The 24,631-nt window shown below is 43.9% G+C and overlaps 1 protein-coding gene across 1 annotated transcript in view; it reads left to right on the top strand.

Annotated features, from left to right (window-relative positions):
• Positions 1-24,631, top strand: part of LOC124619330 (low-density lipoprotein receptor-related protein 1) — a 756,280-nt gene that overhangs the window by 377,469 nt on the left and 354,180 nt on the right. Inside the window, exon 3 of the mRNA XM_047145639.1 lies at positions 8,691-8,813. Within this exon, the coding sequence (XP_047001595.1) occupies positions 8,691-8,813 (123 nt within the window). The remainder of the gene's footprint in view (positions 1-8,690; positions 8,814-24,631) is intronic.

Here is a 24,631-nt window from a genome sequence, read left to right as displayed (position 1 = left end):
CCAGGCGCAAGATTAGTCGCTCTGTTTGCACACTGCAGAGCGGTTTGTTAGGTTTTCCGTGTGGGTACTTCGACAAATTGATTCGGCTTATCGCAGCAAGTGGTATGAATTCCAGCACAGAGTAGATTATAATATTTTTAATTATACAGGGTGACTCAAAAGTCACTATATACTTAGTGAATGTATTTCTATAGGTTGGTTCTATGTGCATCCATGCTGTTGGTAGGAAGCAGCAAATGAGACGCCGTGTAAACAAATCGTAACATAGTCTTGACAACACATGTCCATACCGCATCCAATGACGCAATTGGCAGAGGATGATGCGGCGGTCGATGGGACCAAATTGACCCTAAGAGCCGCGCGGGATTAGCCGAGCGGTCTTGGGCGCTGCAGTCATGGACTGTGCGGGTGATCCCGGCGGAGGTTGGAGTCCTCCCTCGGGCATGGGCGTGTGTGTTTGCCCTTTAGGTTAAGTAGTGTGTAAGCTTAGGGACTCATGACCTTAGCAGTTAAGTCCCATAAGATTTCACACATTTTTTGACACTAAGGCTAGAATACGAAAATTTATCTACCTACCATGGCTGTGTTTCGCTGAAGCAATAAGCCTAGTCTGTGCAGATTATAACTATCCGCAGTGTCTCGTAATCTCTAAGGATATAGTTGCTGTAGCTTCCAGGTTTTAGGAGACATCGGAGGTCATCAGAGTCTTATTCACACCCCGGGACGGAATCTGTGTACCTCATCCACCTACATCTAAAGTATATCCTACGTGTGAGAGAGAGAATGTTTCCAGAATGTTTGCGTAGCGTGTACCCGAGGCGGGCTGCCAGTAGCAGCCCGGTATTCACGTAACGGGATGCGGGAAACTGCCTAGAAACCACATCCACACTTGTCCACTGACCAGGCCTCGTCGTTAAATCAGGGACGGGCTTGCCTCCCCTTGTCCCGGAACCTACGCGTTACTGCGCCCAGCTATCCGGCGAGTTCCAAGGAAATTGCTTTTCTTATTTTTATGTTGGCAGGAATGTTTTCACGAAGTAACATATGTTTGTTTTTGTTTCCTGGCCCCAGGCGAGATTCGCTTTTTTCCGGAAAACAGCTTGCTAATTACATACAATGCAAGGAGTAGTGTTCCTGGCGAAGAGGTCAACATAGTGCCGTCTTCGGTTGCGGTTAGAGAGAGAGGGAATTATTTGAAAATCCCCATCCACTGAGAAATGGAGAAAAAATAATAAAAAATAATAACCTTTCATAATTTGTGCTATTTTTAGCCACAGAGGCGGAGTATAAACTTGTGAAGAACAAAGTCAAAATCAACTCAATTTCGTCCACTACATTACGAAGAAGCTGCTACGTCAAGAACAATAAGATGCTGCTCCCTCAGTTATGTTAAACAGCTTAATATTTACCTGATTACAGTGGTGTTTCTCAAAGAAGTAAATTACTTGCATCTGTAAATGCAGAGTCGCCATTGTTTACGTTGCTGGAATAAACGTAAGGAATTCAACATTCCATACTTCCTGAACACAAGATGTTACAGCGTGTTTCAATAAGAATATACGTTTTACCAATCTCTCAGGTTTGGATTTAGATGTTCAATATGTCCCCCATCACCAACATAAACAATATAACGGTACTCGAATTCCTCCCGTACTCGGGGAAGAATGTCAATCGTCACTGATTTTATGGCAGTACGGATCAGATTCTTCAACTCTTCTGGATTCTGTAGTAGTGTTAGTACATAAACGTTGTCATTAATAAAAACCCCACTGGAAGAAGTCACAGGGCGTCAAATCCGGTGACCGTGGAGGCTAGCTGCGAAATGCTAAGTTGCCATCTGTTTGATGACCAATAAAAATGCTCGGTAGAGTTAAAGATATTTACGCATTTGTCAACAACAGTTAAGGATGCCCCGTCTTGTTGAAAAACAAATCTGTCCTCGTTCAGGCTCGGAAATAAAGAATTTTGCAACATAACAAAATAATGCTGAGCGTGAACCCTTTTTCCGTCGAAGAAGAATTGGATGTTAATAGATGAGTGGGATATCGCACAAAACACATAGACTCTCGTACATGTTCATTGCTTGCATGTGGGTTCTGTAGACCTCAAATTCTAACATTGTGTTTGTTCACTTTCCCACTAAGGTGGAAAGTCGTTTCGTCACTGAACACGATGCGTTGTGTGATAGTGTTATAATTGTCAGTAGTATTCTGAAGCTTGTCGGAAAATGTCACACATTTGTGTTTGTCGTCATAACGTAGAGCCTGTAGCTGCTGTAACTTGTACGGTTTCATAGCCAACCGACGTCTATAAACAAGCCAAATCGTTGTTGTGGGTGGTTCTATCTCACGATTGGCACGACGAGCTGATTTTGTAGTGATGAGCTGCTTTGTAGGACTGCGTTGCAAAGTGCTTTGAATTCGTGCGTGACATTTTCGTCGGAAACAGGAAGGCGCCCTGGCCTCTTTTCTTTACATACACATCCTGTGTCTACAAGCTGTCTATGTCGTCTGCGAATGTTCTGTCCATTCGCAGAGTCGGTTTGGTACCTCAACCCTAAACGTCTTTGCACTGTAGTCACTGAATTACACTTCCCAAACTCGAGAACACAAAATGATTTCTGCTTCAGAGTAGCCATTTTGCGTCTTGTGACGGGAACCAGTCAAACAGAAAACCGACATGTAGCGGCAATGAATATAAACCATACAGTGTATTTGTTCCTCCAGTAACCGAGCTGTGGCGCACCGATCGATAGTTTTGACAACATAATACTTTGTAGTATGTATGTTCTTTTCGAAACATCTTGTATTTCTCATTTTTTAATACACCTCTTACGAGGTCAAAACGAATAAGTTTTGCGTAATATTAGGTGTGTTCCAGAGTGTGAAATATCCAATAAATAATCATTGCAGCACGCTTCTGGCATGACGCAGTTTCGATAGACGAAATGCTTCCTGTTGTAGCCTGACGTATATGCTACCCGCGTGTCCGCCCTGCGCGTAAAGTAGCTTCAGCAGTTAACGAGACGTGGGAATTTTTCTTAACACTACAGCGTAGGCTCATACAGAGATTGTATATTTTCCTAGAAAAGTTAGTTCTTCTTTCTCATGTCAGTAATGCTTGATGCACACCTCGCAGTGGTCGAAAAGCAGGAACGTAACCAATGCCCACACATAATAAGAGTCACGAGATCCCTCTCTGGACTGCTACGGTCGCACGTTCGAATCCTGCCTCGGGCATGGATGTGTGTGATGTCCTTTGGTTAGTTAGGTTTAACTAGTTCTAAGTTCTAGGGGACTGATGACCACAGATGTTAAGTCCCATAGTGCTCAGAGCCATTTTGATCCCCCTCTGTATGAAAACAAGTGCGAATACTAGTTTAGGATAGACGATGCATGTTTCAGTACCTTCTTCTGCACTTCTTGACTTCCATTCTGAACAGACGCCATATATTATAAACGGAATAATATTGAAAATACCAAAGAAAGGTGAGACAGTATAACCTTCGACATTTCAACCAATCGTAGTACACTTATGGCTTAGTATCTAGGAAAAAAATACAGTGACCTAGGAAACTGCTATTTTTTTTTTTTAGATGGTGTAAACTAATGTCGACACGAAGTCGATGGCTGAAAATGTACACAATGATCGTCACGACGGCAAGAACGTGATCCTAAGCCAGAATCGTCTTACACGATAACAGAAAATCAAACAAATGTACAGATCCAGAAAAGTGACATATCATAACAGATATACTCGAGAATATGACTGACGAACGCCTCAGTGGCGAGATACGCACCGCCGAATCGTCCCGAAGACCTGATCTTTATTTCATATATAGCTTCGAGATCAGTTGTTTCTGCCTGAAACCAACATTTTATTAATTTGTTTTTTGAAGCACCACAGCCTTTCGCATGTAACCAAAGATACTATTGCAAAGCAGACACTTTTAGCGTTGCAACTAGGTACTTCTAGAATGTAGTACATCGTAGCAGTCACTTATAGCGTTCAAAGCAACAGTCGGCGCGGAGATTATGCTACGTGATTGTCGGAGATCCTAACATGCGCCTTTTTTGTAGCGGTCATATGAAACCATTGACAATGAAATTAAGTATAACAAAAGCCAATGCAAAATAAATTTAAGTCTTTACTAGTGCTTTTTTAAGTATTATCGAAATGAAACCATTGGGACAGAATGTACTTTTGACAGAAAATGTATTAAATTTTAGGCCAATTTTTGCGTGTTATTTAGGAATACAATTTGTTTTTGGCCTTATGAATGCGTGGATGTTTCGAGATGTGAGATTTGTCTTACAGGATTAATTTATTCAAGTTAACAGGTTTTCGGCCTGCAAGACTATCGTCACCAAAGAAGTTACAAAGTCTGTATACAACATTGGAAAAGACGTTCCTGATCTAGGCTGAGGCACAGACTTCCGGTAAATGTCATCCTTGACAGAGCAGTGGTAATGTAATTAAAAAAAAGATTAAACAGGAAAAACATTAATAGTTGCAGACACTGTTTGTTAAACCAATCATGTTGTGTTGCCTTTCCTTTTGGTCTCAGTGGTCTACGGATTTACTGGATGTTTGTGCCTCAGGCTAGATCAGTAATATCTTTGCCTAAGTTGTATACAAATATTGTAACTTCTTTGACGATGATAGTCAGTTAAAGTCTTATGATGGCCCCGTAAGCTGAAAACTGGCCAACTTGAAAAAAATAATCCTGTAAAACATAGATAATATACTGCTTATTAATAGAACGCCGCTCCAGTTGCTTTTTTTAGAACTTCATTAGGTTCACACGACTGGTTTCGGCTTTTATATTAGGCCATTATCAAGCATATCTGAAAGTTATGCTATAGAGAAGCGACGTCAAATTCGACCGTCCGCAGCTCGTGGTCTAGTGGCTAGCGTTGCTCTGGATCATGGGGTCCCGGGTTCGATCCCCGCTCAGATTGGGGATTTTCTCTGCCCGGGGACTGGGTGTTTGTGTTGTCCTCGTCATTTCATCACCTTCATCATTGTTCGTGACAGTGATTAGATTGGATTATGTACAAACTGGACTGTGTAAAAGTTGGGACTTTGCGCGGGCGCTGATGACCGCGCAGTTGAGCGCCCCGCTAACCAAAGATATATCAGATTCGACCAGTCAAACTGAAAAACTGTTGTGACGTCAATAGCATCATGCAGACGTGGAGAAACTAATTATATCGCTCTTTTCATGTATTATTATTCTTTGCTGTTCAAATTTTTACCACAGCATCGTTCTACCAACAACTGACGGAAGAATCAGTTAACATAATTCTGTGTTTATTTATGCGCAGCATGTTACATTTGGTTATATTGAGGGTTAACTGCCAATCCCTACACCAAGTTTTGATCCTGTGCAGGTCTTCTGAATTTCGCTACAATTTACCAACATTGCGAATTACAAATTAGAATTTTGCTGTATGCCTATTAGTTTTTCTTATCATATTTATGTTTTCGAGTGAGACTTTATGGTTCCGGAGATTTTTTCAAGTCTCAAACTTCTATGACGTGTATATTTAGACTGAAGCAACGAATGAAAATTTGTACCGAGTCTGTGATTCGAACCCGGGTCTCTTGCTCATTAGTGGGAATATGAACTGGGCTGAGGCGTGAATGGGAATTTGGACTGAGAAGGGAGGCGTGCTGGACCAGTCCGTGCAGTTGTACAAGGCCACTGTGGCAGCGTGGCGTAGTGGTTGGCGCATCCCGGATAGTGAGCAGGGGGCACACCTTCGAATCCCGACCTCGGCACAAATTTCATTCTTAATCTCAGTCTGCTAATATACATCTATGTTTTCGTCAAAACTAAGTAATTCTGCAGAATGTACCGGGTGATCAAAAAGTCAGTATAAATTTGAAAACTTAATAAACCACGGAATAATGTAGAGAGAAAGGTAAAAATTGACACACATGCTTGGAATGACATGGGGTTTTATTAGAACAAAAAAAAACACACACAAAATGTCCGACAGATGGCGCTGGACAGCAAAACGTCAGTGACTGCGCATGACAATCGACTATAAAAGGAGCTGTAATGAGAGAGAGAATCAGAAGTGACAGCAGTCGCAGCATGTTGACGTTACCTGAAAAGGCGCTTTTAGTGAAGCTGTATTATCAGAATGGGGAATGTGCTAGTTCAACGTTACGATCCTATCGCCATAGGAAGGGGATTCGAACGGGTAAAGGTCCGTTGACAAATGCAGCTGTGGCGAGAATGATTTCGAAGTTCGAAGCCACGGGTTGTTTAGACGATAGACCCCGTAGTGGCCGACCGAGCACAGGGCGTAATGCTGCTGAGACAGTTCAGGAGGAAATAGAGACTGTAGCGGGTTCGTCTATGCACGGGGAAGTCAGCGCTCGTGCAGTCGCACGTCGCACCGGCATTCCATACACTACTGTTTGGTTGGCACAGAGGCGTACCCTCCGATGCTATCCGAACAAAATCCATCGGCATCATGAACTGTTACCTGGCGATTTAGTGAAGCGGAGGGCATTTGCGGTGTGGGCGTTTCAAAAGATGGCGAAAGATGACGACTGGTTGAGTAATGTGTTGTGGACCGACGAAGCTCATTTCGCGCTCCGAGGGTCTGTTAACGCCCACAACTGCAGAATTTGGGCTACCGAAAATCCTAGAACTGTCGTGGAAATTCCATTGCACGACGAGAAAGTCACGGTGTGGGTCGGATTTACCACATCTACCGTTATCGGGCCTTTTTTCTTCGAGGAAATGCGTGATTCTGGTTTTGTAACTGCTACTGTGACGGGTGAGAGGTACGCCGATATGTTACAGAATCGCATCATCCCCAGCCTGGCTGATAAACACCTGCTGGAACGTACGATGTTTATGCAGGACGGCGCTCCACCCCATATTGCTAGACGCGTGAAAGATGTCTTGCGCGCGTCGTTTGGTGATGATCGTGTGCTGAGCCGCCACTTTCGTCATACTTGGCCTCCCAGGTCCCCAGAGCTCAGTCCGTGCGATTATTGGCTTTGGAGTTACCTGAAGTCGCAAGTGTATCGTAATCGACCGACATCTCTAGGGATGCTGAAAGAAAACATCCGACGCCAATGACTCACCATAACTCCGTACATGCTTTACAGTGCTGTTCACAACATTATTCCTCGAATATAGTTATTGTTGAGTAATGATGGTGGACATATTGAGCATTTCCCGTAATGAACATCATCTTTGCTTTTTCTTACTTTGTTTTGCTAATTATTGCTGTTCTAATCAGATGAAGCGCCATCTGTCGGAAGTTTTTTGAACTTTAGTATTTTTTTGGTTCTAATAAAACCCCATGTCATTCCAAGCATGTGTGTCAATTTCTACCTCTCTATCTACAGGGTTATTACAAATGATTGAAGCGATTTCACAGCTCTACAATAACTTTATTATTTGAGATATTTTCACAATGCTTTGCACACGCATACAAAAACTCAAAAAGTTTTTTTAGGCATTCACAAATGTTCGATATGTGCCCCTTTAGTGATTCGGCAGACATCAAGCAAACAATCAAGTTCCTCCCACACTCGGCGCAGCATGTCAAATGGCTCTGAGCACTATGGGACTCAACTGCTGAGGCCATTGGTCCCCTAGAACTTAGAACTAGTTAAACCTAACTAACCTAAGGACATCACAAACATCCATGCCCGAGGCAGGATTCGAACCTGCGACCGTAGCGGTCTTGCGGTTCCAGACTGCAGCGCCTTTAACCGCACGGCCACTTCGGCCGGCCGCAGCATGTCCCCATCAATGAGTTCGAAAGCATCGTTGATGCGAGCTCGCAGTTCTGGCACGTTTCTTGGTAGAGGAGGTTTAAACACTGAATCTTTCACATAACCTCACAGAAAGAAATCGCATGGGGTTAAGTCGGGAGAGCGTGGAGGCCATGACATGAATTGTTGATCATGATCTCCACCACGACCGATCCATCGGTTTTCCAATCTCCTGTTTATGAAATGCTTCTGCTTTAGCCTTTTCCGTAAGATTTTCCAAACCGTCGGCTGTGGTACGTTTAGCTCCTTGCTTGCTTTATTCGTCGACTTCCGCGGCTACGCGTGAAACTTGCCCGCACGCGTTCAACCGTTTCTTCGCTCACTGCAGGCCGACCCGTTGATTTCCCCTTACAGAGGCATCCAGAAGCTTTAACCTGCGCATACCATCGCCGAATGGAGTTAGCAGTTGGTGGATCTTTGTTGAATATCGTCCTGAAGTGTCGTTGCACTGTTATGACTGACTGATGTGAGTGCATTTCAAGCACGACATACGCTTTCTCGGCTCCTGTCGCCATTTTGTCTCACTGCGCTCTCGAGCGCTCTGGCGGCAGAGACCTGAAGTGCGGCTTCAGTCGTACAAAACTTTATGAGTTTTTCTACGTATCTGTAGTGTGTCGTGACCATATGTCAATGAATGGAGCTACAGTGAATTTATGAAATCGCTTCAATCATTTGTAATAGCCCTGTGCATTATTCCATGATTTATTCAGTTTTCAAATTTATACTGACTTTTTGATCACCCGGTACATGCCTTTCTCTATGCATTGCGTACATTCTCTACCTCACCAGCGATGTTATCGTTGGTAGCAGGTCCCGTTGTCTTCCAGCCCTTCAACAGCCGGTGCATCGCGTTCTGAGCCGCCACCTCTTCTTTGTTGCAGCATCGCCGAAGAGCTGCGCGCCGGGAATGTTCCAGTGCGAGTACGGCGCGTGCATCCCGGGCAGGTGGCACTGCGACGACTATCCGGACTGCGCTGACGGCTCCGACGAGCCACCAGAGTGCCGTAAGTTGTGTCTACGTGTAACGACTTACCAGTAGCGAGGAAGCCGCAGAGCTCAGATGTGCAACTGTCATACACGGTGCAGGCACACTAATGTGACCACGCCAATGTTCGACGTCAACGACACATTCATAGGTGGCAGGCGACAGCACTGTCAGTGGAGACTACATAAAACATCTCTGGGGGATGCAAAAAAACAGCGTAATCGCTATAATTGCGTTGGCTTCCGCGGCCAGAGTCAGTCGGGTAGGTCGGGGAAGAATGCCAGTGTGCACTCGGTGTGCTTGCCGGGGTGTCTCGTCCGTAATGTGGAGGAGGCCCTTCCGGCAGCTATTGAACGCACTGGGTGTGACCGGCTGCAGATAGTAGCACATGTCGGAACGAATGACGCCTGCCGCTTGGGTTCTGAGGCCATCCTTGGTTCCTTCCGGCGGCTGGCTGATTTGGTGAAGACAACCAGCATCGCACGCGGAGTGCAAGCTGAGCTTAATATCTGCAGCATAGTGCCCAGAGTCGATCGCGGTCCTCTGGTTTGGAGCCGTGTGGAGGGTCTAAACCAGAGGCTCAGACGACTCTGCGACTATAATGGTTGCAAATTCATCGACCTCCGTTATTGGGTGGAGAACTGTAGGGCCCCCCTAGACAGGTCAGGCGTGCACTACACACCGGAAGCAGCTACTAGGGTAGCAGAGTACGTGTGGCGTGCACACGGGGGTTTTTTAGGTTAGAGGGACCCCCCCTTGGGCGAAACGATAAAATACCTGACGGCTTACCAGAGAGGACATTATCATCGTTGATAAAGAACGTCCGTTCTCAGAGACCAAAAACAGGAAAAGTTAACGTAATATTGGTAAACTGCAGGAGTATCCAGGGCAAGGTTCCTGAATTAGTATCTCTTATTGAAGGAAATAGTGCGCATATAGTATTAGGAACGGAAAGTTGGTTAAAACCGGAAGTGAACAGTAACGAAATCCTAGACACAGAATGGAATATATACCGCAAGGATAGGATAAACGCCAATGGTGGAGGAGTATTTATAGCAGTAAAGAATTCAATAATATCCAGTGAAGTTATTAGCGAATGCGAATGTGAAATAATCTGGGTTAAGTTAAGTATCAAAGGTCGGTCAGATATGATAGTCGGATGCTTCTATAGACCACCTGCATCAGCAACCGTAGTAGTTGAGCGCCTCAGAGAGAACCTGCAGAACGTCGTGAAGAAGTTTCGTGATCATACTATTGTAATAGGGGGAGACTTCAATCTACCAGGTATAGAATGGGATAGTCACACAATCAGAACTGGAGCCAGGGACAGAGACTCTTGTGACATTATCCTGACTGCCTTGTCCGAGAATTACTTCGAGCAGATAGTTAGAGAACCAACTCGTGAAGCTAACGTTTTAGACCTCATAGCAACAAATAGACCGGAACTTTTCGACTCCGTGAATGTAGAAGAGGGTGTCAGTGATCATAAGTCAGTGGTTGCATCAATGACTACAAGTGTAATAAGAAATGCCAAGAAAGGAAGGAAAATATATTTGCTTAACAAGAGTGATAGGGCACAAATCGCAGAATATCTGAGTGACCACCATCAAACGTTCATTTCTGAGGAAGAGGATGTGGAACAAAAATGGAAAAAATTCAGAAACATCGTCCAGTACGCCTTAGATAAGTTCGTACCGACTAAGGTCCAAAGCGAGGGGAAAGATCCACCGTGGTATAACAATCATGTACGAAAGGTACTACGGAAACAAAGAAAGCTTCATCATAGGTTTAAGAGTAGTCGAATCATAGCTGATAAGGAAAAGCTGAACGAAGCGAAAAAGAGCGTAAAGAGAGCAATGAGAGAAGCATTCAACGAATTCGAACATAAAACATTGACAAACAATCTAAACAAGAACCCTAAAAAGTTTTGGTCATATGTCAAATCGGTAAGCGGATCTAAATCCCCTATTCAGTCACTCGTTGACCACGATGGCACCGAAACAGAGGACGACCGAAGAAAGGCAGAAATACTGAATTCAGTGTTCCGAAACTGTTTCACTGCGGAAAATCGTAACACGGTCCCTGACTTCAGCCGTCGCACGGACGCCAAAATGGAAAATATTGAAATAAACGATATCGGAATTGAAAAACAACTGCTATCACTTAGTAGCGGAAAAGCATCCGGACCAGACGAGATACCCTTAAGATTCTACAGTGATTATGCTGAAGAACTTGCCCCCTTTCTATCAGCAATTTATCGTAGGTCGCTGGAAGAACGTAAAGTACCTAGCGACTGGAAGAAAGCGCAGGTCGTTCCCATTTTCAAGAAGGGTCATAAATCAGATGCGAATAATTATAGGCCTATTTCGCTTACGTCAATCTGTTGTAGAATAATGGAACATGTTTTGTGTTCTCGTATTATGACGTTCTTAGATAATACAAATCTCCTTCATCATAACCAACATGGATTCCGCAAACAGAGATCATGTGAAACTCAGCTCGCCCTATTTGCCCAAGAAATTCACAGTGCCGTAGACACTGGCGAGCAGATTGATGCCGTATTCCTGGACTTCAGGAAGGCATTTGATACGGTTCCGCACTTACGTTTAGTGAAAAAAATACGAGCTTACGGAATATCGGACCAGGTTTGTGATTGGATTCAGGATTTCCTAGAAGAAAGAACACAACATGTCATTCTTAACGGTTCAAAATCTGCAGATGTAGAGGTAATTTCGGGAGTACCGCAGGGAAGCGTGATAGGACCTTTATTGTTTACAATATACATAAATGACTTAGTTGACAATATCGGTAGCTCCGTGAGGCTATTTGCAGATGACACGGTTGTCTACAAGAAAGTAGCAACATCAGAAGACTCGTACGTACTCCAGGAGGACCTGCAGAGGATTAATGCATGGTGCGACAGCTGGCAGCTTTCCCTAAACGTAGATAAATGTAATATAATGCGCATACATAGGGGCAGAAATCCATTCCAGTACGATTATGCCATAGGTGGTAAATCATTGGAAGCGGTAACGACCGTAAAATACTTAGGAGTTACTATCCGGAGCGATCTGAAGTGGAATGATCACATAAAACAAATAGTGGGAAAAGCAGGCGCCAGGTTGAGATTCATAGGAAGAATTCTAAGAAAATGTGACTCATCGACGAAAGAAGTAGCTTACAAAACTCTTGTTCGTCCGATTCTTGAGTATTGCTCATCAGTATGGGACCCTTACCAGGTTGGATTGATAGAAGAGATAGACATGATCCAGCGAAAAGCAGCGCGATTCGTCATGGGGACATTTAGTCAGCGCGAGAGCGTTACGGAGATGCTGAACAAGCTCCAGTGGCGGACACTTCAAGAAAGGCGTTACGCAATACGGAGAGGTTTATTATCGAAATTACGAGAGAGCACATTCCGGGAAGAGATGGGCAACATATTACTACCGCCCACATATATCTCGCGTAATGATCACAACGAAAAGATCCGAGAAATTAGAGCAAATACGGAGACTTACAAGCAGTCGTTCTTCCCACGCACAATTCGTGAATGGAACAGGGAAGGGGGGATCAGATAGTGGTACAATAAGTACCCTCCGCCACACACCGTAAGGTGGCTCGCGGAGTATAGATGTAGATGTAGATGTAGACATAAAAGTTTTCTGGGTATGGTACCGCGTCATAATGTATAAAACTACTGCTGCTGGAGAAAACCAACGTTTCGGCCACGGTTGAGCGGCCTTCATCTGGGTCTAATGGTCTGCTAGCCGAAACGTTGGTTTTTCTCTAGCAGCAGTAGTTTTATACATTATGACGCAGTACCATACCCAGAAAACTTTTATGTCGAGTGTAATCGTTGTTGTAAGGCAAAAACGAAGCGATTTATCAGACGTTCAAGGGTGTGATCATCGGCATTTGGCACAAGGGTGGAAGCATTTCTGGAACGGCTAATGTTATAAACTGTTGTGGTTAAATTATACCGTGCACCGCAAAATGGCGCTATGATCATTGGCATTTGGGACAAGGGTGGAAGCATTTCTGGAATGGCTAATGTTATAAACTGTTGTGGTTAAATTATACCGTGCACCGCAAAATGGCGCTATGATCATTGGCATTTGGGACAAGGGTGGAAGCATTTCTGGAATGGCTAATGTTATAAACTGTTGTGGTTAAATTATACCGTGCACCGCAAAATGGCGCTATGATCATTGGCATTTGGGACAAGGGTGGAAGCATTTCTGGAACGGCTAATGTTATAAACTGTTGTGGTTAAATCATATCGTGCACCGCAAAATGGCGCTATGATCATTGGCATTTGGGACAAGGGTAGAAGCATTCCTGGAACGGCTAATGTTATAAACTGTTGTGGTTAAATTATACCGTGCACCGCAAAATGGCGCTATGATCATTGGCATTTGGGACAAGGGTGGAAGCATTTCTGGAATGGCTAATGTTATAAACTGTTGTGGTTAAATTATACCGTGCAATGCAAAATGGCGCTATAATTATTGGCATTTGGGACAAGGGTGGAAGCATTTCTGGAACGGATAATGTTATAAACTGTTGTGGTTAAGCCGCGTGGGATTAGCCGAGCGGTATAAGGCGCTGCAGTCGTGGACTGTGTGGCTGATCGTGGCGGAGGTTCGAGTCCTCCCTAGGGCTTGGGTGTGTGTGTTTGTCCTTAGGATAATTTATGTTAAGTAGTGTGTAAGCTTAGGGACTGATAACCTTAGCAGTTAAGTCCCATAAGATTTCACACACATTTGAATTTTTTTTTTGTTGTGGTTAAATTATACAGTGCACCGCAAAATGGTGCTATGATCATTGGTATTTGGGACAAGGGTGGAAGAATTTCTGGAACGGCTAATGTTATAAACTGTTGTGGTTAAATTATACCAGCCACCGCAAAATGGCACTATGATCATTGGCATTTGGGACAAGGGTGGAAGCATTTCTGGTATGGCTAATGTTATAAAGTGTTGTAGTTAAATTATACCGTGCACCGCAAAATGGCGCTATCCAAAACCGGCGTTGAGTCAGCTGTAGTGCATCATGGACAGGGATGAACGACGACTGCAGACATTTGTAAAGGCGAATAGACGTGCAACTGTAGAGCAATTGACCACCTGCGTGAACCAAGCATCTACCAACAGTGCCTCCTGAACGACCATTCAGTGAACGTTGCTTCGTATGGGCCTCTACAGCAGGAGCCTGTTTCATGTACCCATGCTGACTCGAACATCGCCAGTGTCACAACTGGATGTCCACTGAGTCGTGACATCTGGGCATTTCAGATTAATCACGTGTAATGCTCCATCAGACAAATAGCCGTTGGCGGGTACGGTGTGAGACGAGTGAAAGCAAACACCCTGTAACAATCGTCAGAAAACAAAAAAATGGTTCAAATGGCTCTGAGCGATATGGGACTTAACATCTGAGATCATCAGTCACCTACAACTTAGAACTACTTAAACCTAACTAACCTAAAGACACCACTCACATCCATGGGCGAGGCAGGATTTGAACCTGCAACCGGAGCAGCAGCGCGGTTCCGGACTGAAGGGCCTAGAACCACTTGGCCACAGAGGCCGGCAATCGTCATTTGGATCCAGGCTGGAAGAAGGCACCTTATGCTCTGGGAATTGTTTTCTTGGTGGTCTCGTCATTCAGGAAGGTACAATGAATCAAGACAAGTATGCATCTGTCCTTGGGCACCATTCCCACACCTACATGCAGTTTGTTCCTCCTCAGCACAATGGCATTTACGTGTGTGCTTCGAAGAGCACCAGGATGAGATTCTCCTGGCCAGCAAACTTCCTGTGTTTAAACCCATTCGAGAATCTGTGGGATCGCCTCAGTTGGCCGGCTCACGTTATTGGATCCTCAACCAAGAAACCTAGCGCAGCTGGCCGTAGTACTGGAGGTCGCATGGCTCCACATTCCTGGCAGTACATTCCATAACCTCATTGACTTTCTTCCTGCATGTCTTTCAGTGGCTCAAACTGCAAAAGGTGGTTCTGGGGCTTTTGACAGGTGGTCACATTAATACACTACTGGCCATTAAAATTGCTACACCACGAAGATGACGTGCTTCAGACACGAAATTTGACCGACAGGACGAAGGTGCTGTGATATGCAAATGATAAGCTTTTCAGAACATCCACACTAGGTTGGCGCCGGTCGCGACCACTACAACGTGCTGACATGAGAAAAGTTTCCAACCGATTTTTCATACACAAACAGCAGTTGAGCGGCGTTGCCTGGTGAAACGTTGTTGTGATGCCTCGTGCAAGGAGGAGAAATGCGTACCATCACGTTTCCGACTTTGATAAAGGTCGGATTGTAGCCTATCGCGATTGCGGTTTATCGTATCGCGATATTGCTGCTCGCGTTGGTCGAGATCCAATGATGTTAGCAGAATATGGAATCGGTGGGTTCAGGAGGATAATACGGAACGCCGTGCTGGATCCCAACGCCCTCGTATCACTAGCAGTCGAGATGACGAGCATCTTAACCGCATGGCTGTAACGGATGGTGCAGCCACGTCTCGATCCCTGAGTCAACAGATGGGGACGTTTGCAAGACAACAACCATCTGCACGAACAGTTCGACGGCGTTTGCAGCAGCATGGAGACCATGCTGAGTTCCCGAAGCATCTCCATAACCTACCGATAACAAATCTAGCAGCCCGCCCCTGAATTTCTTCGTTGTCTTCCTTCAATCCGACATGGTACGGAGACCATGGCTGCTATTACCCTTGACGCGCCTGCGATGGTGTACTCAGCGGCGAACCTGGGTGCACGAATGGCAAAACGTCATTTTTTCGGATGAATCCAGTTTCTGTGTACAGCACCACGATGATCGCATCCGTGTTTGGCGACATCGCAGTGAACGCACATTGGAGGTGTGTATTCGTCATCGCCATACTGGCATATCACCCGACGTGATGGTATGGGGTGCCATTGGTTACACGTCTCGGTCACCTCTTGTTCGCATTGACGGCACTTTGAACACTGGACGTTACATTTCAGAACTGTTACGACTCGTGGCTCTACCCTTCATTCGATCCCTGCGAAACCGTACATTTCACCAGGATAATGCACGACCGCATGTTACAGGTCCTGTACGGCCCTTTCTGGATACAGAAAATGTTCGACTGCTGTCCTGGCCAGCACATTCTCCAGATCTCTCACTAATTGAAAATATCTGGTCAATGGTGGCCTAGCAACTGGCTCGTCACAATACGCCAGTCACTACTCTTGATGAACTGTGGTATCGTGTTAAAGCTGCATGGGCAGCTGTACCTGTACACGCCATCCAAGGTCTGTTTGACCCAATGCCCTGGCTTATCAAGGCCGTTATTACGGCCAGAGGTGTTTGTTCTGATTTCTCAGGATCTATGCACCCAAATTGCGTGAAAATGTAATCACATGTCAGTTCTAGTATAATATATTTGTCCAATGATTACCCGCTTATCATTTGCATTTATTCTTGGTGTAGCAATTGTAATGGCCAGTAGTGTATATCTGAAGACTGTATACAGTACAGGCATCGGCATGCACAGAAATTAATCTTGGAGGTCTTAAAATTCTAAAATTGTAATTTTTAGATCTCCTCTATTCCCAAAACTGAGGAACAGGACTCAGGTGTTGGTCGAATGAAGGTCATCTGCCTTTGCTACAATACTTCCACGTTGTTTCATCATGCATACTTTTATATACACTGCCAGAAATAAATGGAACACCCTCAAGAACCAGGCCAATTTTATTCAAGTGGTGCGTCAAATAGTTCATCATTCTACGAATGTAAAGCAATAAGTTAAGACCAAATGAAACACAGATGTCACAGTAGAGACTGCCTAAACAGTCGCACACAGTGCAGCCCCCGCCCCGTCCTCTTCTGGTAGCAACGCAGGCATGCATTCTAGCACGCAGACGATTGTAAATGTGGTGGATGGCATCATGTGATAGATTGTTCCAAGACCTTTTACCTTTTGTTGCAATTCGACAATGTTTTGTGCAGGCTCAGGAGAATACTCGTAAGTTCCCGCTTCATCGTGTCCTATACATTATTAACTGACAAGAGATTTGGCGATCTTATTAGCCGGGGCAGTTGTCATACACGATGAACAGCACGTTTCGACGCAGCTGCTGTATATGGATGTGCATTGTCCTACTGAAAACGCACATCATCTTCCTGTCGAAGAAATCGTAGGGGCACAGGGATCAAAACCTTTACAATATAGCTAGCACTGGTTACTTTGCCCTGTAGTAACACGAGACATGACCACAAGTTGGACCCTCACACTATGAAACCTACAGATGCATGGGAGTGGGAAAGCCTGTGGGACGGGTGGGAGGTGACCTTGAATATACATCGTGCAACAGCTTCAGGTGTAACATTATACCCCCTCTTAAGTTCAAGTGTAATCTGACACTGGAAGCCATTATTAGGTATATGGGCAAGCCTAGGGACGGGAGGTGAAATGGATGACCTTGAATACAAGTCATGCAATGGCACTGTAATAGTCACAAACGTATAAGTACGTGGTATCACGTAACATTCCACCAGTGCGGACGGTATTTGCTTCGTGATACATTACCCGTGTTAAAATGGACCGTTTACCAATTGCGGAAAAGGTCGATATCGTGTTGATGTATGGCTATTGTGATCAAAATTCCCATCGGGCGTGTGCTATGTATGCTGCTCGGTATCATCATCCGGACCGTTCGCCGGATAGTTACGTTATTTAAGGAAACAGGAAGTGTTCAGCCACATGTGAAACGTCAACCACGACCTGCAACAAATGATGATGCCCAAGTAGGTGTTTCAGCTGCTGTCGCGGCTATTCCGCACATCAGTAGCAGACAAATTGCGCGAGAATCGGGAATCCCAAAAACGTCGGTGTTGAGAATGCTATATCAACATCGATTGCACCCGTACCATAGTTCTATGCACCAGGAATTGCTTGGCGACGACTTTGAACGTCGTGTACAGTTCTGCCACTGGGCACAAGAGAAATTATGGGACGATGACAGATTTTTGGCACGCGTTCTATTTAGCGACGAAGCGTCATTCACCGACAGCGGTAACGTAAACCGCCATAATATGCACTATTGAGCAACGGAAAATCCACGATGGCTGCGACAAGATGAACATCAGCGACCTTGGCGGGTTAATGTATGGTGCGGCATTATGGGAGGAAGGATAATTGGCCCCCATTTTATCGATGGCAATCTAAATGGTGCAATGTATGCTGATTTCATATGTAATGTTCTACCGATGTTACTACGCTGCATGACAGAATGGCGATGTAGTTCCAACATGATGGATGTCCGGCACATAGCTCGCGTGCGGTTGAAGCAGTATTGAATAGCATATTTCATGACAGGTGGACGGGTCGTCGAAGCACCATACCATGGCCCGCACGTTCACCGGATCTGACGTCCCCGGATTTCTTTCTGTGGGGAAAGTTGAAGGATATTTGCTATCGTGATCCACCGACAACGCCTCACAAATTGCGTCAGCGCATTGTCAATGCATGTACGAACATTACGGAAGGCGAACTACTCGCTGTTGAGAGGAATGTCGTTACTCGTATTGCCAAATGCATTGAGGTTGACGGACATCATTTTGAGCATTTCTTGCATTAATGTGGTATTTACAGGTAATCACGCTGTAACAGCGTGCGTTCTCAGAAATGATGAGTTCACAAAGGTACATGTATCACATTGGAACAATCGAAATAAAATGTTCAAACATACCTACGTTCTGTATTTTAATTTAAACAACCCACCTGTTACCAACTGTTCGTCTAAAATTGTGAGCAATATGTTTGTGACTATTACAGCGCCATCTATCACAAAGCGAAAAAAGTGGTCCAACTAAAACATTCATATTTCTTTACGTACTACACGAATGTGTAATAAAAAATGGGGGTTCCTACTTAAAAAAAAAAAAAAACGCAGTTGATATCCGTTTGACCTATGGCAACGCCATCTAGCAGGCCAACCATAGCGCCATCTGGTTTCTCCCTTCAAGCTAGACAAGTTTCGTCCATTGTAGTTTTTTCGTTTGACGCTTATTTCGTGAGATATTTGGCCCGGTCACGATCAATGGATCACGCTGTATAGTAAAATTCAGGGCTGGTTCGAGACTATTTTTCGACACATGCGACTTATCGTTGGCGCCCCCCCCCCCCCTCCCCTCATCCCAGCTTGTGCCTCGTACGCTTTTACCCATGTCAGTTTTTGTTACTAATTATGATACGCATTGTGTAGAAATAAGAAATATTGTACTTGAGCACGCCTCGCACCCTCAAGCGGCTGCTACTCACTGTGATACATCCTGTGTAGAGATTATACAGTTGTGGCGCCCCTCTCGACTTGGCACCCCAAGCTGTGTGTCGTGACCCTCGGGGCTCGGCATAGATTCTAACAAAGAGTCAGGATTATTATCCACTACTCAAACAGCGGATGACGAATAAACAGACACGCCTGTGAAAAATAGCGACATCATCGTGGAAGATACTAGGGCGTTCAATAAGTAATACAATACATTTTTTTCTTGGCCATTTTCGGTTGAAAACTGTGGAATGTATTGTGGGACGTCTTGGAATATTCCCGCTTCAGCCTCTATAGTTTCATAGGTGGCGACGCCATATGCAGCCTTCAAGATTGCGTCTCTAAGGCCGGTATTACACTATCAAATTTCTTTGTCAAATATCTTTGTCAAAAATCTTTGTCAAAGATATTTGATGGTGTAATAGGAACTTTGTCAAATGTCGTCCAATGTTTGATCAAATCTAGGGCCTCGCTGAAGATTTGATCAAAGAAATCGCTTGTCTTCTGTTTACTGCAATGTGACATGTTACCACATGGAGCGCTAGCATCGCTGCAGCGTTCTGTCGTCTGTAGTGTTTTTATAATTGGCGGTAAATACAATTGGTGTGTGCCGACAACTACAAAATTAATAGAGATGAATGAAGCTGATGGGACACTTTACAACGTGAGGCACCCTGAATACAAAAATAGATTAAGAAGATTGGAGACCTGACCAGACCTAACCTAACCTAACATAACCCTCTCCCGTAGCAAGGAATCGGAGTGTTACAGTGAGCCTGTCTTCTGAAGATGTAGCAGTGAATATTGTGCTTTGTGATATAAAGATACGCTTCACTGAGCACATACATCCATTCTTAAGTAATTGATCGACGACTTGACGCCATCCACTGTAAGCTCATGTAACAAGTTTTGTTGAATGCTTTTATCGTGTCGTCGCTTTACCCAGATTAGATTAGTTTTTCGTTCCATAGATCCGTGCTGAGGAGATCCTCGTGGATGTGGAACATGCCAATTTTTTTAAAGCGGAAATAACAATACTAATAGTATGAATAAATACATCATTTGTTTCTATTAAAAATTTCGTCAATGGAGTAGGAGTTGGCCACTAGTAAGTCTTTCAGGCTCCTTTTAAACTGATCTTTATTTATAACTAAAATTTTTATGTTTGCTGGCAAATTATTGAAGATGAGTGTTGCTGAGTAGTGGACCCCTTTTTGAACTAAAGTAAGTGCAGATCATTTTTGTTCGTGGTATTGTATGTATGAACTGAGTTGTTTGTTGGAAAAAGAGATATATTATTTAGGACAAATTTTATTAAGGAGTAAATATACTGAGAGGCAGTAGTTAGTATACCCAGTTCTTTGAAGAGGTTTCTGTAGGACATCCGTGAATTTACTCCACAAATAATACGTATTACACACTTGGACTCTGAAAACTTTTGTTTGACTCAAAGAGTTACCCCAAAATATTATACCATATGACATTATGGAATGAAAGTATGCAAGCTTTTTCATTTTTATGTTGCCTATGTCTGCCAACACTCGAATTGCAAATACAGATTTGTTAAAGCGTTTCTGTAGTTCTGTGGTGTGCTCCTCCCAACTGAATTTATTATCAAGTTGTAATCCCAGGAATTTACGACTGTCAACCTCGTATGTATGGTTCCTTTTTTTTTCTCCCATTTCTTTTCCGCATGCGCGCACATTGCAATTGCGATACGTGCAACTACTGAGGTTAATAACAAGTTGTTGTCAGCCATCTTGAACTTTGACGAAAAATATGATGACAGTGTAATACCCCTTCTAGCGCTACGTCAAAGATCTTCGTCAAATATATTTGAGGAATATTAGATCATTTCTTTCATCAAATCTTTGACAAAGAAATTTGATAGTGTAATACCGGCCTAACCGAGTGCGTTCCAAGCAGAGAGCTGTCATTAAGTTTCATTGGCCGGAAACAAGAACATTGCAGTACTGATAGTCGCTTGCAGAATGTCTTCAGAGACCTGACAGCGAACAAAAGCACGGTGAGTCGTTGGGCGAGGCATCTGCCATCATCGCAACAAGGTCACGCAAACAAGCCCGCTCTCCCCATCTCTTCAGCGTGCTCTTCGCCGCAAAAAAGCAAACGAATTTTTCCTCCATGACAGCAAAACGGCTTCACAAAAGTGCGCGCACGGGAGAGGAGCTCACAAAATTAATTTGATTGTTCTTCCTTATCCATCATACAGCCCGGATCTCGCGTCTTTCGACTTCCATATGTTTGGCCCAATGAAGGATGCGCTCTGCGGGAAGCAGTACGTGTGTGATTGAGAGGCTGTTGCAAAACGTTGACTCGACCAGCAGAGTGGTATCATGCGGGCATATTGGCCCTCCCAGTAAGGGCTCGTAAGGCCGTCGCAAAGAAAGGAGATTATGTTGAAAAATAGGATTTTGTTGCCAAAAGAGTAGCGAAAATATGGCGTAATGGAATTCTGAATAAAAACTGTCTGCTTTCAGAAAAAAAAGTGTTGCATTAGTTACTAAACGCCCGTCGTAGCTTTGCGGATACTGACAGTGAAGCTTCGTTAGTAACCGAGGTGAGATGTAGTGTACATTCTGTTTTTGTTCTGGTTCTAAATGAACACGTCACTCAGTGGCGCATACAGATGTCTACTGTGGTTCAAATGGCTCTGAGCACTATGGGACTCAACTGCTGAGGTCATTAGTCCCCTAGAACTTAGAACTAGTTAAACCTACCTAACCTAAGGACATCACACACATCCATGCCCGAGGCAGGATTCGAACCTGCGACCGTAGCGGTCTCGCGACTCCAGACTGCAGCGCCAGAACCGCGCGGCTGTCTACTGTGTAACAGCGCTTCACTCGGAAAGTACTGGTATGTTGTTGTTGTTGTGGTCTTCAGTCCTGAGACTAGTTTGATGCAGCTCTCCATGCTACTCTAGCCTGTGCAAGCTTCTTCATCTCCCAGTACCTACTGCAACCTACATCCTTCTGAATCTGCTTAGTGTATTCATCTCTTGGTCTCCCTCTACGATTTTTACCCTCCACGCTGCCCTCCAATAATAAATTGGTGATCCCTCGATGCCTCAACACATGTCCTACCAACCGATCCGTTCTTCTGGTCAAGTTGTGCCACAAACTTCTCTTCTACCCAATCATATTCAATACTTCCTCCTTTGTTATGTGATCTACTCATCTAATCTTCAGCATTCTTCTGTAGCACCGCATTTCAAAAGCTTCCATTCTCTTCTTGTCCAAACTATTTATCGTCCATGTTTCACTTCCATACATGGCTACACTCCATACAAATACTTTCAGAAATGACTTCCTGACCCTTAAATCTATACTCGATGTTAACAAATTTCTCTTCTTCAGAAACGCTTTCCTTGCCATTGCCAGTCTACATTTTATATCCTCTCTACTTCGACCATCATCAGTTATTTTGCTCCCCAAATAGCAAAATTCCTTTACAACTTTAAGTGTCTCATTTCCTAATCTAATTCCCTCAGCATCACCCGACTTAATTCGACTACATTCCATTATCCTCGTTTTGCTTTTGTTGATGTTCATCTTATACCCCCCTTTCAAGACACTATCCATTCCATTCAACTGCTCTTCCAAGTCCTTTGCTGTCTCTGACAGAATTACAATGCCATTGGCGAACCTCAAAGTTTTTATTACTTCTCCATGGATTTTAATACCTACTCCGAATTTTTCTTTTGTTTCCTTCACTGCTTGCTCAACATACAGATTGAATAACATCGGGGAGAGGCTACAACCCTTTCTCACTCCCTTCCCAACCACTGCTTCCCTTTCATGTCCCTCGACTCTTATAACTGCCATCTGGTTTCTGTACAAATTGTAAATAGCCTTTCGCTCCCTGTATTTTACCCCTGCCACCTTCAGAATTTGAAAGAGAGTATTCCAGTCCACATTGTCAAAAGCCTTCTCTGTATGCTACCATTATCTCCCCACCATGCTTCGACGTTGCTGGCCCACTGGCCAGGTAACCAGTTCGCTGTGCCGGTAATACATACACTGTCCGATCAAAAGTATCCGAACACCTGTTAGTGGACTTTCGTATGGGGTGCGTCACCCTTCGCGTGTATAACGGCTTGAAATCTGCACTGGACTCTTTCACTAAGGTATTTAAAAGTCTGTGGAAGAATGTTAGACATTCTTCCTTAAGAGCCGAAACCAGAGAGAGTAGCAACATTTTACGCTGCGGTCTGGAGCGAAGTCGACCTTCTAACTCAATAAGGTGATACAAAAATATTTCTGTTTGCTGATGACACCAGATTGGTAGTGAAGGATCTTGTGTGTAATATTGAAACATTATCAAATAACGTAGTTCATGAAATAAGTTCGTGGCTTGTGGAAAATAATTTGATGCTAAATCACAGTAAGACTCAGTTTTTACAGTTTCTAACTAACAATTCAACAAGAACTGATATTTTGGTCAGACAGAATGGGCATATTATAAGCGAGACGGAACAGTTCAAGTTCCTAGGCGTTCGGATGGATAGTAAACTGTTGTGGAAAGCCCATGTTCATGATCTTGTTCAGAAACAAAATGCTGCTTTATTTACCATTAGAACAGTATCTGAAATACGTGACATTTCAACACGAAAAGTAGTCTACTTCGCATATTTTCATACGCTTATGCCATATGGTATTATTTTTTGGTGTAATTCTTCTGATTCAAAAAGGGTATTTTTGGCTCAAAAACGGACTGTTCGAGCTATGTGTGGTGTAAGTTCGAAAACCTCTTGTCGACCCCTATTCAATAGTGTGGGAATTTTGACATTGCACTCACAATATATATTTTCTTTAATGTCGTTTGTTGTTAGCAATATTAGCTTATTCCCAAGAGTTAGCAGCTTTCACTCTGTTAATACTAGGCAGAAATCAAATCTGCATGTGGAATGCACTTCCTTGACTCTTGTGCGGAAAGGAGTGCAGTATTCTGCTGCATCCATTTTCAATAAGCTACCACAAGAACTCAAAAATCTTAGCAGTAGCCCAAATACTTTTAAATCTACACTGAAGAGTTTCCTCATGGCTCACTCCTTCCATTCTGTCGAGGAGCTCCTGGAAGAGCTAAAAAAATTAAGCAAATTACAGTGTTACATTGTTGATTTTCTTTATTTAAACTTACGACTTGTCGCCTGAATATGTTTCTTATATTTCATTTTATCTGTTTCTACAATCGTGTTATAATTTCATGTATTGACTCGTTCCATGAGCATGGAGACGTCTCCTTAATTTGGTCCCACGGAACAATAAATAAATAAATAAAAACCACGAAGGTGTTCCATTGGATTCAGGTCAGCACTCTGGGCAGGCCAGACCATTTCAGGAATGTTACGTATCATTGCCCCACGGATGCTGCTACATAACAGGGTCCATTGTTATGCTGATACAATAAGTCATCGTTTACAGTCAGTCATCGTCTCTGAACTGTTCACGTACTGTACGCAGTACACAGTGCG

The sequence above is a fragment of the Schistocerca americana genome, chromosome 6 (genome assembly GCF_021461395.2).
Source record: "Schistocerca americana isolate TAMUIC-IGC-003095 chromosome 6, iqSchAmer2.1, whole genome shotgun sequence".
NCBI lineage: Eukaryota > Metazoa > Arthropoda > Insecta > Orthoptera > Acrididae > Schistocerca > Schistocerca americana.
Note: the sequence above shows the minus strand (reverse complement) of the source record. Positions and strands in the feature narration are given on the sequence as shown.